This window comes from Schistocerca gregaria, unplaced genomic scaffold (genome assembly GCF_023897955.1).
Source record: "Schistocerca gregaria isolate iqSchGreg1 unplaced genomic scaffold, iqSchGreg1.2 ptg000925l, whole genome shotgun sequence".
Lineage (NCBI taxonomy): Eukaryota > Metazoa > Arthropoda > Insecta > Orthoptera > Acrididae > Schistocerca > Schistocerca gregaria.
Window position 1 is genome coordinate 236,969 of NW_026062282.1, and position 14,242 is coordinate 251,210.

At 57.0% G+C, this 14,242-nt stretch overlaps 2 protein-coding genes across 2 annotated transcripts; both read right to left on the reverse strand.

Annotated features, from left to right (window-relative positions):
- Positions 1 to 328: 328 nt before the first annotated feature.
- LOC126325484 (uncharacterized) lies at positions 329 to 7,122 on the reverse strand. The gene is made up of 4 exons (XM_049995190.1): positions 5,964 to 7,122; positions 4,794 to 5,852; positions 692 to 4,592; positions 329 to 618 (listed from the first exon to the last, which is right to left on the reverse strand). The coding sequence occupies exons 1-4, from the start codon at positions 7,120 to 7,122 to the stop codon at positions 597 to 599; spliced, it is 6,141 nt and encodes a 2,046-aa protein (XP_049851147.1). The 3' UTR covers positions 329 to 596.
- An 816-nt stretch (positions 7,123 to 7,938) lies between these two features.
- Positions 7,939 to 12,945, reverse strand: LOC126325485 (mitochondrial substrate carrier family protein X-like). The gene is made up of 4 exons (XM_049995191.1): positions 12,412 to 12,945; positions 11,359 to 11,599; positions 10,734 to 10,974; positions 7,939 to 10,359 (listed from the first exon to the last, which is right to left on the reverse strand). The coding sequence occupies exons 1-4, from the start codon at positions 12,943 to 12,945 to the stop codon at positions 10,008 to 10,010; spliced, it is 1,368 nt and encodes a 455-aa protein (XP_049851148.1). The 3' UTR covers positions 7,939 to 10,007.
- Positions 12,946 to 14,242: the final 1,297 nt, after the last annotated feature.

The following is a 14,242-nucleotide window of genomic DNA, read 5'->3' on the forward strand; positions in this document are numbered from 1 at the left end:
AAGGCCGAGGGCAAAACGAAAAAGTTAGCCATGGCTCTCTGTGCGGCACCACAGGCTCTGCGCAAGCAAAAGAAAACTAAAAATAAAAAAAAGTCCTCTCCCCGATGTGCACGCGTCAAGGGCCCGCTTAGCTTCCCGTAAAAAGGTGACGTATAATTTGAAAGTTTTCCTCGACATGGATGCGCACGCCTCTGAGAGAGAGATACAGATGAGAGATAGATATAAGAGAGGGGAGGGAAAAAAAAAAAAGACTTTACATAAAAGCTGCACCAGCTGGAGGGGAGGCGCGTGTAAAAGTGTCAAGGAGCGCCAACACGTTTTTGGTTGATTTTTTTTTTTCGAAAAAAATTATTTATTTTTTTTTTTTTTGGCTCCGCGGGTCGGAAAACGGGAGAGAGGAGGAGAGCCTTCAAAAAAAAAAACAAAAGCACAGGAGGTAATTCGAAAACTCGGCCGCACCGGCCGAGAAGCGCTTTGTGTTTTACGAAACCCGCGGCACGCGGAGAGCAGGAGAAAACAGAGAAAAGGAGACGCAGGGGCAGAGAGAGAGAGAGATAGGACGGCACAGAGCGAGAGCAGGGAGACGCGGAGAGAGCTCAGCGACTCGCCGAGCCAGACCTTGAGGAAAAAAAAAAAAAAGAGTCAGCACGTCGTGCGCCGGTCCGACGGGTTCAGCGAATCGGGTTCGTACCTGACTGATCGCTTGAGCTTCGCCTGAGACGACCTGGGGCGGCGAATGGAGCGGCCACCAGTGTAGTCTTCGTCGTCGTCGTCTTCTCGCTTGGAGAAAGACTTGGGCTCGTGGAGAGGATTGGAACGGGGGTCGTCCGAAGAGGCGCGTCCGATCGCCGCGTCGCTCGAGGGAGAGGAGGGCTTGAGCGCGGATCGGGAGAACTGGCCGTGAGGGGCAGCCTTGTCCGGGAGGGAAGAGGCGTACTTAGCCTCGCGCATCTGCTTGAGCAGGGAGTCGACGCGCTGGGCGACTTGGGCGCCGACGGGGCCGTTGGGGACCAAAATTTTGCTCCGGAGCCCGAGGGACTCGTCCTGAGAGATCGCGGCCCATTGGCCCATGCCGTGACGGTGCACGCCAAGGAGCAGCATGGAGTCGTCGACGGGAGAGGACCACGTGGAGGCGAACTGAGTCCAGGGCTTGACGGTGAAGTTCACGCGAAACAGGAGCGGATCGGGATAGCAGGAAATCATGTTCGACAGCTCCGTGAGGTCGGAGACGCGCTGGAGCAGCTGCGCCGCGTTGGTCGGCACGTTCAGGAAAGTGATAATGGGCTTGACTTGCGACGAAAAATGGTGACCGTACAGGAAGTAGGAGTCGGGGCCTCGCTCGCCCTTTCCCAAAAGAGACTGCACGCACTCAATCTCCTCGCGGCATTCGCGGAGGACGTGCTCGAGCGTTTGACGAATCATGTTGACATTTTTCTTTGACAGGTTGGCGAGACGTACAATGCTGTCAACGCGATCCAAGCTGCCAAACTCGCGGAAGGCCATCAGCAGGCGACGCATCTCACTCGTCGTCAATATCTCTTCCGGGGGCAGCAGGGGATCCATCGCCAAACTGGAGCGCTTCGGCGCGCGGTGCTGAACCGACGAGGCCGCGCGCTTCGACTTGCCGCCCGAAGGCGCTCGAGACGGCCTCACGCGCCTGGATACCGACCCACGCGCCAAATCGTCTCCCTCAGAGTCCGAAAGATAGTCCGCAGACGAAGGAGACCCCGCAGAACGATTCTCGTCGCCCTCCTCCTCCGCACCACTCTCCTGGCGACTCCTCAGCGTCCGCGCCTTCCCAGCGCACGGACTCGCCTCGCCCAACGAGGCGCCGTCCGTCTCCGCGCTGCCACGACGACGCGGACGATCCCTCCTCGACGAACGGGACTCCTCGCCCCGCCACGACGGAGAATCACCCTCGCTCCCCTCCTGATAACTCAGGTTGCCCCCCCGCTGGCGCAAACGATGCCGAATGTTCGCCGCCCCACCTAAACCCCCCTCAGCGCCCTTCGCCTCGCCTCGGTACCGACTAGACCTCTCCTCGCGACGGCGCGGCCCCAACACCGCCAACTCGCCCTTCTCCGCCCTGCCTCCCTCGCTCCTCAAGTCCGGCGGTATCAAGTCGGACCAAAACTCCGAATTGCTCGCCCTCTTCTTGCCGTCGCTCTCCTCCCCCTCCGACACGCCAAAATTCGCCACCTGGAACGAACTCAGCAACTCGCTCCCCGGCGCCGCCTCCGTCTGCTCCGACGCCGCCTCCGCCCTCTCCAAAATCTCATTGATGTCAATGTCCTCCAACAACTGACTCTTCGTGCTGCTCGGCGCCAAAATCAACTGACCCTTCGAGTCCAACTTCAACTGCTCCTCCGAGTCCTTGAACAACTCCGTCGCGCCAAACCGAATGATGTCCGCCAACTCGTCCTTCGAGAAAAACCCTGATCGCCCACCCTCCAGCGCCCCCCGACTCAAATTCGACCTCGCGTTCCCCGACGCCGCCTGCCCCGTCCTCGTGTTCAACCGCTGAATCACCACGTAATCCAAAATCAACTTCTTCTTCGCGCGCTCCAAAATGTCCTCCTCCACCGTGTCCTTCACCAACAAACGATAAATGTTCACCACGTTCTTCTGTCCAATCCGGTGCGCCCTCGACTCCGCCTGCAAATCGTTCTGCGGATTCCAGTCCGAATCAAAGATAATCACCGTGTCCGCCGTGCTCAGGTTAATCCCCAGACCACCCGCACGCGTCGACAGCAAAAAGCAAAAATCCTTCGACGACTCCGCGTTGAAACTCTCCATCGCCACCTGGCGCGCCGAGCGCGACATGCTCCCGTCCAACCTCTGAAAATGAAACCCCCTCGCCCGCATGTAATACGCCAAAATGTCCAACATCCTCACCATCTGCGAAAAAATCAACACCCGGTGCCCCGTCTCCTTCAACCTCAACAACAACTTGTCCAACAACATCAACTTCCCCGAACTGCGAATCAACATCTCCAACACCACCTCGTGCGACAACCTCTCCACCACCGGCCGCCCCTCCGCCTGCGCCTGCTGCTGCTGCTGCCTCAACGCCGCCTCGTGCACCAACTGCTCCGCGTTCGGAAACAAGTACGGGTGATTGCACACCTTCTTCAACTCAATCACTATGTTGCTCAACGTGCTCTGCGCCTGTCGACCCAAACCCCGGTTCAACTCCGCAAAGTTCCGCGTCAACACCCACTGGTAATACTTCTTCTGTATCAACGACATCCCCACCCTCAAAATCCTCTCCTTCTTCGCCGGCAACGACTTCTCCACGTCCTTCTTCATCCTCCTCAACAAGTGCGGCTTCAGGTGCGCGTGCAGCGACGCCACCGTCTCCGCCTCCTCCAAGTTCGAAAACTGGCGCTCAAACTCCTCCCACGACGGAAACCGCTGCGGCTCCAAAAAATTCAACAACGCCCAAAGCTCCCTCAACGAATTCTGCAGCGGCGTCCCCGTTATCAACAACCGCGCCGACGTCACGAACTCGTTCAACACCTCGTGCAACACGCTCCCGGAATTCTTCAACCTGTGCGCCTCGTCCACCACCAAGAAGTTCCACTTGATGTTGCTCAGGTACTGCTTGTCCTTCAGCACTATCTCGTAACTCGTAATCAACACGTTGAACTTCGTCGTCTTCTTCCCCGACGGCGTCGTGCAGTAAAACTCATACTCCCGAATCAACCTCCTCGACACCGAATCTGTCATATACACCACCACGTTCATGTCCGGCGCCCACTTCGCAAACTCCGCCTCCCAATTCGAAATCGTCGACAGCGGCACCACCACCAAAAACGGACCGGGAATGCAGTGCCGGAACTGCAAATACGCCAAAAACGACACCGTCTGTATCGTCTTCCCCAACCCCATCTCGTCCGCCAAAATGCAATTGATCGAGTGGCACCAACTGTAAAACAACCAATTCACCCCCTGCAACTGGTACTCCCGCAACTCCCCCCCCTTCAAAAACTCCGGCGTCTCCTGCAACAACTGCGTGTCGCGGAACGACGGGCGAATCACGCGCGGCCCGTAAAACACCCTCTGCACCAACATCTGCTGCGACCGAGCCAAATACTGATCGATCTTGTGCTGGTACTGGCTAATGTCCCTCGCCTTCTCCCACGTCGCCTCCACGTACGGCAACTTGCACCAAACGCACAAGTACTCCGGCGGCTGTTGCTGACCTCCAGGCTCCGGCTCCGGCTGGCGGTGCGCCACCACGCGGTCCACCTTCAAATACTCGTCGTACAAATCCCTCATCATCTCCTTCTCTATGTCGTACGGCTCAACCTCCTCCGGAGACGCCGTCTTCAGCCACTCTATCTCGCTCATCATCTGCTTCACGTAATTCTTCAACTTCTTCGCCCCCATCAAGTACATCAACGTGTCGTACCGCTCCCACGTGCAGTGCATGTACGACTTCCCCTGCCACTTAACGTAGTACTCGTACTTCGTCTTGTCCCCCACCTCCACCTCCGCGCTCAACTTCTTCTCCGAAAACCCAAGACCGCCCTCCTCCAACGCCTCGCCCCCGCCCCCCTCCGGTGCCTCCACCTTCGCCTCCCCCGCCTCTATCACCCGGTGGTCCAGAATGCGGTCAATCACCAACTGCGAGTCCCCCTCCTCTCCCTCGTCCTCCTCTCGCTGCTCGGAATCACACAACTCGTCCTCCTCCTCCTCCTCCTCCTCCAACCTCAACTGCCTCCCCGCCTCGTGGCGCCTCGGTCGACGCGCGCACGGACTCCGGCCACCCGCCAACTGCTCAAACCCACTCTCCTCCTCGTTCGCATTCGAGTCGCTGTAATCCTCGTCGCTGTCCACGAACTGCTGGACACTCTTGCACGAACGCCTCGGCCGAGAACGCGCAATCGGCTCCTCCTCAACCGGCTGGCCAATCACCGTCTCGCTCGACAACTCCGCCGCCGACCCATAGTACCTCGCCTGTCCACCCTGACCCATCCCCTTCCCCCCCTCCAACGAAGCGGGCGCCGCGTATCCAGACGCCACTTCCGCCAAGCGCGACCCCGCACCCCCCGACTGCTGGACGCCGCACCTCGCGTACCCGGACTCCTGAGCAACCGCTCGTCGACGCCTGTAGTAATATGTCTCCTTCTTGTCCTGATAGTCCTCGTCACTCCCCACAAAATCCTCGTCCTCGTCCTCTCCAACGCGTCGCCGCCTCTTGCGCCCTCTCCTCTTAGGCTGCGACGGCCTAGCCAAGTCCTCCGACACCACCGTGTCGTCGCCGCCCAAGCCCGGACGGACGACCGACGGCGCCATCTGAAGCATCAACGAGGGGTTCGGCGCTGGCGTCACGCACTGCGACAACATCCAAGGGTGACCGGGGACGGGCGCCTTCGGCTGATGCATGACCATCGGGGGCCGATACATCGCTATTTGAGCGCCAGGCGCCCTCTGCATCGACGACACGGGCACCGTCGCCGCGTACATCATCTTACCATCGCCGCCGTTCAAAAAGCGCTGGCCCATCGCGCCAGGCGCCGATCCGGGCGGAACCAACAAGAAATCCAAGTGCTGCGGCACGCACGGCGTCGGGCGCATCGACGCCGCCGTGGAACCAACCAACTTGCCCTCGGCCAAGGGCGACGATTTAGACGCGTCGGCGTACGCCACGCCGGGCCCACTATCCACGTATCGCCGAGTCACGCGAGACGGAGACAACCTCTGCGCGCCGCTCATGTCGGGACTGTCTTGCGACTGAGCAACTATATGTACACCTGTGTGATTCTGGCTCGAATACTGAGAGACCGGCTGACCCTTGGACATGCCGGGCGGCCGCCTCATCGCGGCAGACATGGACGGAGACGCGCCTTTAAACACAGACAGCTTAATTAATCTAACTGCTACTCACAGCCCCCGCGCCCTCTTCTCGCAACTCAACGCCCGTCACCAAAAAATTCTGCGCAAAAAAAAAAACGTACCGCTGACCTTCAGAGGTCCGAACTCCTTGGGCGACGCCGAGGACGACAGGCCGAGCAAGGGTCGACCGCTCCTATGGGCCTCGGCTCCCTGGGGGCCCTCGTAGTATTGATACGGCTGGGTCGACGAGACAAATCCTGGGTCGCTCGAGACGCGCACCGAAGACGAAGCGCCCTGCTGTTTGGGCTTCGCTTCGAAGTCCCCAGACGTGTCTCGACCCGACGGCGCCAGCGACGATGGGGACTGGCATAGCACACCGCCCTCGCTCCAATTCGCGGAAGCGCTATAAGACAATGACGTACTGCCCATCGGCTTGTCACCCACCTGGCCTCTCTTGCCTTCGTCGACGCACTGGCCAAAGCGCGTCATGTGCTGGTTGGACGAGCTGTTCTCATCGCCCTCATGGTCATTTTTGAATACATGGCGATCTAGGGACTGCGAAGAGGGATCGCAAGCACCCTTCGGCGCATACAAAAGCTGACGGCGCCCGCCGTCAGCGAGCTGAGCGGGGGAGTCGTCCGGCGACGCGCCGCCGTAGTATGGCTGCTTTTGCAAAAAAGAGGAGAGGCTGTTGCAAGAGCCGCTGTTCGGCTGGAGTTCCGAGGCCTCCCGCTGCTGGATCAGGGGCGTCTTTTGAAGCGCGTTGTGTGTGGCGTAGTCGTAGTGAGGGTGTTGAACTTGTGTTCTTGGCTGCAAAGAGGGCGATCCTTCTGGAAAGGACGGCCGTCGAAACGAGTAGTCGCCCAACTGACCGCCGAGCGCATCTCTCAGAGTGTCTTCATTAGCAGCGTAGCAAACAGAGTGAGCCATCATGGGCGCAGGAGAGGCCGAACCCGCCAAACCAGAACCGTTCTCGAGGTGTCTCTGACCGCCGGCTCCCTTGTCCGCATCTTGTAGTTGGAAAGAAGGGTTGCACGCGCTCGATGCCGACATGGAAATGATGCGATGACCGAGTGTGGACTCACGGCTCAGGGAGTCCGAATTGACGGTCAAAGGCGCCGCCGATAAATTCAACATGAATGGTGTCGTCTGCCGAGCAGCATCAAAAGACATACTTTGACCACTAGAATCGGCGCCGTTCGAGGACGCGCAATGACCACCCATCACCACAGAGCCAAGGCTTGTATCCGAACCGATGTGCGAACGGTGGTGGGCCTGCATGTCGCCCTCCCTTCTTTCTAGAGCGCCCAATTCCAAACCCGTCTGGTTCGGATGGGCAGAGCCAACCAAAGAACTCAGTACAGCCGGTATTGCCGCATTGGCGTGTTGTTGTGGCAAGCTGGATCCGTGCTGAACATCCTCCTTCATATAGAGACCATCCCCATAGAATTGCGCCTGATCGGACTGCAGGCGCTGCGGTTGTGATGACGTATAATTCATAGTTCAATGTATCCCCTAGACTCTTGCACGCGTTTGAAAAAAGTTTTTTGCGTTAGCTTAGACTCCGCGACGAACACCGAGCTGACGGCACAACAATCCAGAAAAAACAACGCCGACGTCGTTACACAAGAAGCAGGGGCCACTAAAAAAAATGCACTCTAAATTTGTGCACATGGATACAGAGCGTTACAACTACGATAAACCGTTTTTCAGACATATGCGATTTTTTTAATTTTGCTGGTTTCAACAAAACAACCTTCTGAGCCTCCCTGATATGGAAGAGCCCGCACGGTGAACCGATCTAAAAAAAACACACGGATCATCATAGTACTGAAAGAACAGGCTTTTTGACTAGCAGCTGGGTGCTCGTGGGAAAATATCGGGGTAATTTATTTTTCATGCCGTTCGAGATGATAGCACACCTAAGCCGGCAAATGCATGTAACAACGAAATACGACATAAACGTACCGCTAAGGTAGCCGCTGCATCTATTACCACTGATTTAAATGAATATGGCCCATTCTATTTTTTTCGGTAATTTTTTCGAAAAAAAGAGATACCACAAAATTCTTTTGATACGAATCGATTTTGCCAGTCTGCAGAATACGATGCTGTATGAAACGATCCGCGTGCAGTCCCAATTCTCGAGCGAGCGCGTCCGTTCTGAGAGACAGAACGATCAGAGCGAGCAGCCGCCCTCCGTGCTCGAACGGTTGTCGCTCCTGGTAAATCCGTGACAGTGTTGCACATATCAAAAATGCGCGCAAGGCCGCTGCAAAAAAAAGGACATGCTCTACCAGATCCGACCGATCAGCGCAGCGACGACGGCGAGCATCGCGCCTTATGAAAAAACAGTGGTGTTTTATTCGACATCTCCTCTTATTGAGCCCGGCCCAGATTACATCTATTTGTATTGCCTCCAAACGCGCGCAACAGCCTTCTGGAGACACGCATCCGCCAAGGCGTGTCAAAAAAAAATTGGCACTGTATCCTGAATTTTGGCACCAAAGGGGAGAAATGGACATGCGTGCAAAGACGGCTGACACCGACTTGCGTTTGAAGTAGTAAATTTGCATACGCTGGCCCTATAAGTCGGGTACAATTTTTTTTTGACGACAATGTCGGACCCTGCCCAAGATTGTTTTTTCGCGTCGCAGATCGCTTTGCCTCGCGCATCCTTCTGGCTCCATCGCAGAGTAACGCGCGCCTTGCAAGAGTCCCGGCCATGCCAAGTGTTCGGTGGATTTGACCAATGAGAATTGCGACTGTGGTTTTCGAATGCATATCGCCTCTATCGAAAAAAGAGGGACCGCGCGGGGGGAGAAAATTCACATTTTTAGACTTCACTATTGAACAATCTCTCATTGAACGGATACCCAGATCGCGCGGGGTCTCTGGGAACTACGGCAGCCATTCCCGTCTCGCTGCCCTTCAGAACGAGCATTGGCCGACGAAGGCAGACGTCCTCGTTTTCAGTCCTGTACAACGAATGTGTGAAAGCTTTTTCGAAGATCGCTTTTGCTCACGTACAGAAAATGAGGCGGTCGAAGCCGTGAGTCCCTGGCGTCAGGAGGGAGAGACGCTCATCCGTCCAGTCGAACATGCGAACGTGTTCGGAAAGCTCGGGGGCCTTGCGCAAACGCTTCCGTTTACCGAAGAAGCGCGAAATTTGAGATGCTCTAAATCGCGGTTGAAGAAAATATGGCTCTGCATTCCGTTTTTCTTTGACGTAGCTGCGTCTGAAGACACGTCGACGGGATCATGCGGACTTGGCAGGAGGTGATTTGTTTTCGTGGGTATTTCAAGGCGACAAACAGAGACAGGTTTTGCAGTCCCACAAGCTCTGCTCTCTACACGGAGTTGAGTTCGAGCGGCTCTTTCTCACTCCTGATTCAGCAAAAATAGGTACGCTATTGGCCGCAAATGGGCTGTAAGTGGCAGCAAACTGACTCCTGCCTTGCCCTGTCGGCACTACGGTATCGGCTCACGCGTTTGGTAGTACATGTGAGAAGATCGCGCTCTAGGCATGGGTACACTACAAAAAATTATTTGTACCGATCGCATCGCGTTTGAACAGGTCAGACAAAAGGTGGTGCAAATCGCAGGGGCATACATCGCGCACACGTATCGTTGTCCCATTCCAACTTTACGTATATCTCCGGCCTGCCTCCGCCGAGCCGGACGCTCCATGAGAAAGTTCACGAAGGACCGGTTCGACCTTTGGTGCAACGTTTAAACCCTCTCGTTCAGTGGCCAGACTGGCTTTCGTTTCACTGGAGCCTCTGTAGCGCAGCGGTCCGGGCGCATTCTCGAATTTGCGGTCGCTCTTTCGGAAGTTACCATTTTGGTTTGGTCCGGACCAAACAGCGATTCAAAAGTGCTGTGAGACCACGGAACGGGCGTCACGCGATGCCAGTTCCCTTTAAAAAAATAGGGAATAACTGGATAAGGAGGCAGAGGCCCTGACGAAAAAAAAACAAGCTTGTTTTTTGGTACGACATTATTTGTTTCCAAAAGCGCGGGTTGATCACCATGAGAGCGTTCCTTGATATGACGGGGGTGGTTTTTCTCGAGACCATCGGGGTTTTCTAGTTCCTGAGAGTTGGTTTCGCGGACGCTTGTTGGAATGTAGTTATTCGCGATTTAGAAGTGTTGCTCTAAATTCCTCACTTGAGCCACGTTTTCTGGACTTCATAGGCGGCTAACGATATGGCGAAGAGGGGCGATATGACGATCATACGCGGGATTACGCCTCTATAGAGTGTTCTGTATCCTTCTTCTCGGATGATTCGGTGAAAGGTCGGTATGATATCGACATACGGCTCGATGCCTTTTGGGGGGGGTGCTTGGAGTCTCGTCTTGACGACGTCTGCTGGAGTTACAATACCTGATGCGATGACGCCGGCGGACAGTCCAGCGAAAAAGGCTTTATGTAGGGGTAGGTCGCCGGAGCTGTTGACCAGCGCTTGGCGCATGTATCCATAGATTGAGAAGTATAACATTGAAAAGGGTACGTCTCTGAATAGCACTGAGTGTCAATTATAGATCAGAAGCATATGGGTATGTCAATTGCTTTGCAAACCACCAGCACCGAAACACGAGAATTGTGGTGCGTTGAGGTTGACGAAGTCACATGGGTTGGCGCGGTTTGAGGCTACGAAAAAGGGGGGGCTTGCGAGTGCTCGGAGTTGAGCGACAGGCGGAAGTGACGGGATCGAAAAAAAGAAAAGAGGCGTGTTTGCTCATGCGAGCTGGGGCGGTGGTTGGGTGAACAAAAAAAAGAGGGTGCGCACGCTCCTAGCGGAAGGTGACGACAAGGGGGTGATGATTTTTTGTTTTTACAGGAGATGAAAATTTTTGGCACATAGGAAAGGGCCAAGGAATACGCATACCTTAGAAGTGTTGCTCCGACGCCTCTATAGAGTCCGAGAAGTCCCAGTTGGCGAATGGTTCGTATATAGCCTGGGTTGTGAGAGGTTTGTTGTACCTGCATTCTTATCTTGACTACTTCCATTGGATTGGTGGCGATGACCTGCGCAGTGCCGGCGATTGCCCCGGAGAGGACTAGATAGGGGATGGGGAGGGATTCGGTGCGCAGGTGTGTTTTGAATGCGTCGATGGCGAAGTCGTTGACTAGGGGGGGGATTTGAGGTGTGGGACGAGCGTCGAAGTAGGAATTAGATTTTTGGTGTTTGTAGGTTTTTTTTTAAAGCATATGGGAGACTGTTACTCCGTGCAGAGAAGAAGAGAATTTTGGGGTGTGTGGTCTGTAGATTCTAGGGTGGCAAAATAGGCAGTGACAGGGCCGGATTCGCGGAGCGAGGGGGTAGGCCGCGTTTGAAAACGAGTCACGTGCTCCGTGCAGTGGGAGAATCACAGGGGCGGTTTGAAAGGTGCGAGAGAGAACGTAAGAGGGTACGTTCTGACCTGGGGGGCCTGCCTCAAAAAAGTTTTTTTTTTTTCTTTGCTTTGAGAGGTGTCAAGTGAGTTGAAGAGGGGAAAGAGTTTTTGGCATACCACTTAGTTTGATAGCTTTTTCTGGTATGATACCGACTAGGACTGCGGGTAGTCCTTTGTAAAATTTGAGAGGGCCGCCGTGGGCGATATTTTTGATGACTTGACAGATTCCAGAGTGAGTTGATTTAGGGAAATTTTGCAGTCGGGTCTTGATGACGTCCAGGGGGTAGGTGAGGGTGGCGCCGATGACGCCAGAGATGGCGCCGGTGGCCAGGTTTTGGGCCAGTACGGACAGCCTGTCCTTGTTTGGTTTGTGCATTTTTTTAGTTTTTCGGAAGAGTCAGAGGACAGAAAACTTTTTTTTTTGTTTTTTGAGAGTGGGGGGGGTTTTTGGCGGGAGAGTGAGGGGGGTGGGTTGGAGTTGGGGGGAGGCGGGGTTGGGAGTGGTGGGGGGTGTAGAGGGGGGGTGAGGTGGAGGGGTGGTTTTTTTCTAGTGGCGGGGGGGTCAGTGGGGGTTGGGGAGGGGGTCGGGGGGGGGGGGGGGGTCGAGTTGGAGGAGAGGTGGGAGAGGGTGGAGGTGCAGGGTGGACAGATGGAGTCGGGAGAGGGACAGACGTGCCGCCAGCACCTGGGGCATTTGTGCCAGCGAGTGGGGGAGAGGAGGGCGAGGAGTTGGGTGCCGAGGGAGACGGAGAAGGAGTTCGGGGGGAAGGGGGAGGGGGTGGGGGAGGAGAGTTGGGGGAGAGAGGGGGGGGCTAGGTGGATGGGGAGGACGGTGAGTTGAGCGAGGAGGAAGAGTTCGTCGAGTTGGCGAAGGGGGATGGAGTGGAGGGGGTGGTCGGGGGGGGCGTAGATGGTGGCGTCGACTTCGGTGGAGAGGTTGATGCGGGAGGAGGGGGAGTTGCGGAGGGTTTCGATGGCGGAGAAGAGGGAGGAGCGGAGAGAGAGGAGCGGTTGCCAGCGGAGCGAGAGTGGGGGGTTGGTCCACGAGGGGGGGAGGAGGGGCCAGGGTTCGCAGAAGACGCTGTGTATGGGGTTGTAGCAGTGAGCGCGTTCGATGGGGAGGAAGGAGGGGAGGGGGAGTTTTTTTTTCCAGGGGGTGTGTTGGAAGACGTCTTCGGCGGTGTGGCAGGCGATGGGGGCGAGGACTTTGGTGAGGGCTTCGAGGAGGTAGGAGAGGGTGGTTTGAGCGGAGCGCCGAAGCGGGGAGTTGGGGTGGGTGGTGTAGAGGCGGCTTTTGATGGAGTGGAGGTAGAAGGAGGAGAGGTCGCTGTTGACGAAGTGCAGCGCGTCTTTGACGACGGAGAAGAAGCAGAGTTGTTCGTAGTGGGCGAGGGACCGCTGAACGAAGAGGGACAGTGTGTGTAGTATGTATTGGTCGAGTTGTTCTAGGAGGGGGTAGGGGGTGGAGTGGAGGGAGGGGTCGAAGTCGTAGAGGTTGCCGAGGAGGAATCGGAGGGTGTTTCTGATTTTTTTGAGGTTGTTGGAGGTGGAGAGGGCGAGTTGGTCGGAGACGAGCACGTCGGAGGTGTAGTCGGAGGAGACGAGCATGAGGCGGAGGACGTCGGCGCCGTAGGCTGGAGAGGAGGGGGGGAGGCCGTCGATGAAGTGGGAGGGGGAGATGGTGTTGCCGAGGGATTTGGACATTTTTTGGGAGTTGTGGTCGAGGACGAAGCCGTGGGAGGCGAGGCGGAGGAAGGGGGGGGTGCCGAGGAGGGCGACGGAGGTGAGGAGGGAGGACTGGAACCAGCCGCGGCACTGGTCGGAGCCTTCGAGGTAGAGGTCGGAGGGGATGGGGATGAGCCTGGGGGAGAGGGCGCCGGCCCAGGAGGTGCCGGAGTCGAACCAGACGTCCATGGTGTCGAAGCGTTTGTAGTAGGTGCGGCCGCAGGAGGGGAGGGAGGGGGAGAGGAGTTGGGAGGGGGGGAGGTGCCACCAACAGTCGGAGCCGTGGAGTTTGAAGAGGTCGCGGATGTGGGAGATGTTGTCGGGGTGGAGGAGGGGGAGGTGGGTGTGGGAGTCGTAGAGGACGGGTATGGGGACGCCCCAGTGTCGTTGCCTGGAGATGCACCAGTCTAGCCTGGAGGAGATCATGGAGGCGAGGCGTTGGGCGATGGAGGGGGGGAAGGATTGGAGGGAGGAGAGGGAGTCGATGCAGGGTTGGGAGAGGGGCTGGAGGTCGACGAACCACTGTTTGGTGGCGCGGACGATGACGGGGAGTTTGGTGCGCCAGTCGTAGGGGTAGGAGTGGGTGTGGGGGGAGAGGTGGTAGAGGGAGCGGGAGAGGGAGAGGAGTTTGAGGACGGCGTCGGTGCCTTGGGAGAGGACGGGGAGTTGGTGGAGGGAGGCGCCGGCGTCGGAGGTGAAGTTGCCGTGGTCGTCGACGGGGGAGAGGATGGGGAGGTGGTAGGGTTTGCAGGAGATGTAGTCGTCCAGTCCGTGGCCGGGGGCGGTGTGGACGAGTCCGGTGCCGGTGGAGGAGGTGACGTGCGGGGCGTGGATGAGGAGGGAGAGGCGTTGAGGGAGGAAGGGGTGGAGGAAGTGAGAGAGGAGGAGGCAGGATCCGGGGATGGAGTGGAGGACGACGGAGAGGGTTTTTGGGAGGGAGCGGATGAGGGAGGGGAGGGATTGTTGGGCGACGAGGAAATGGAGGAGGTTTTGGTCCTTGACGAGTGAGTAGGAGAGGGACTGGTTGAGGGCTATGGCGACGTTTGCGGGGAGGGTCCAGGGGGTGGTGGTCCATATGAGGGCGTGGACGGGTACGGAGAGGGAGGTTAGCGAGGCGGGAGCGGTTTTGGCCCAGCGGTGGACTTTGAAGAGGACGTAGACGGAAGTGGAGACGTGGGAGGGGTTGTATTCGAGTTCGGACTCGGCGAGCGCGGTTTTGGAGGAGGGGGACCAGTAGACGGGGCGGTAGCGATAAGAGACGAGGTTTTTTTTGACC

Bases quoted from the DNA above. Each gene is read 5' to 3' on its own strand.
- LOC126325484 (XM_049995190.1), bottom strand. From the start codon at position 7,122: ATGCAGGCCCACCACCGTTCGCACATCGGTTCGGATACAAGCCTTGGC. The intron at 5,853-5,963 runs GTACGTTTTTTT...CTGTGTTTAAAG, and splicing joins CGGACCTCTGAAGGTCAGCG to GCGCGTCTCCGTCCATGTCT. The intron at 4,593-4,793 runs GTGGGTTTGAGC...ACCGGGTGATAG, and splicing joins GAATGCGAACGAGGAGGAGA to AGGCGGGGGAGGCGAAGGTG.
- LOC126325485 (XM_049995191.1), bottom strand. From the start codon at position 12,945: ATGTCCAAATCCCTCGGCAACACCATCTCCCCCTCCCACTTCATCGAC. The intron at 11,600-12,411 runs GTCTTCCAACAC...AAACCAAACAAG, and splicing joins CCTGCCACACCGCCGAAGAC to GACAGGCTGTCCGTACTGGC. The intron at 10,360-10,733 runs GTATGCGTATTC...AGTGCTATTCAG, and splicing joins GTCGGAGCAACACTTCTAAG to AGACGTACCCTTTTCAATGT.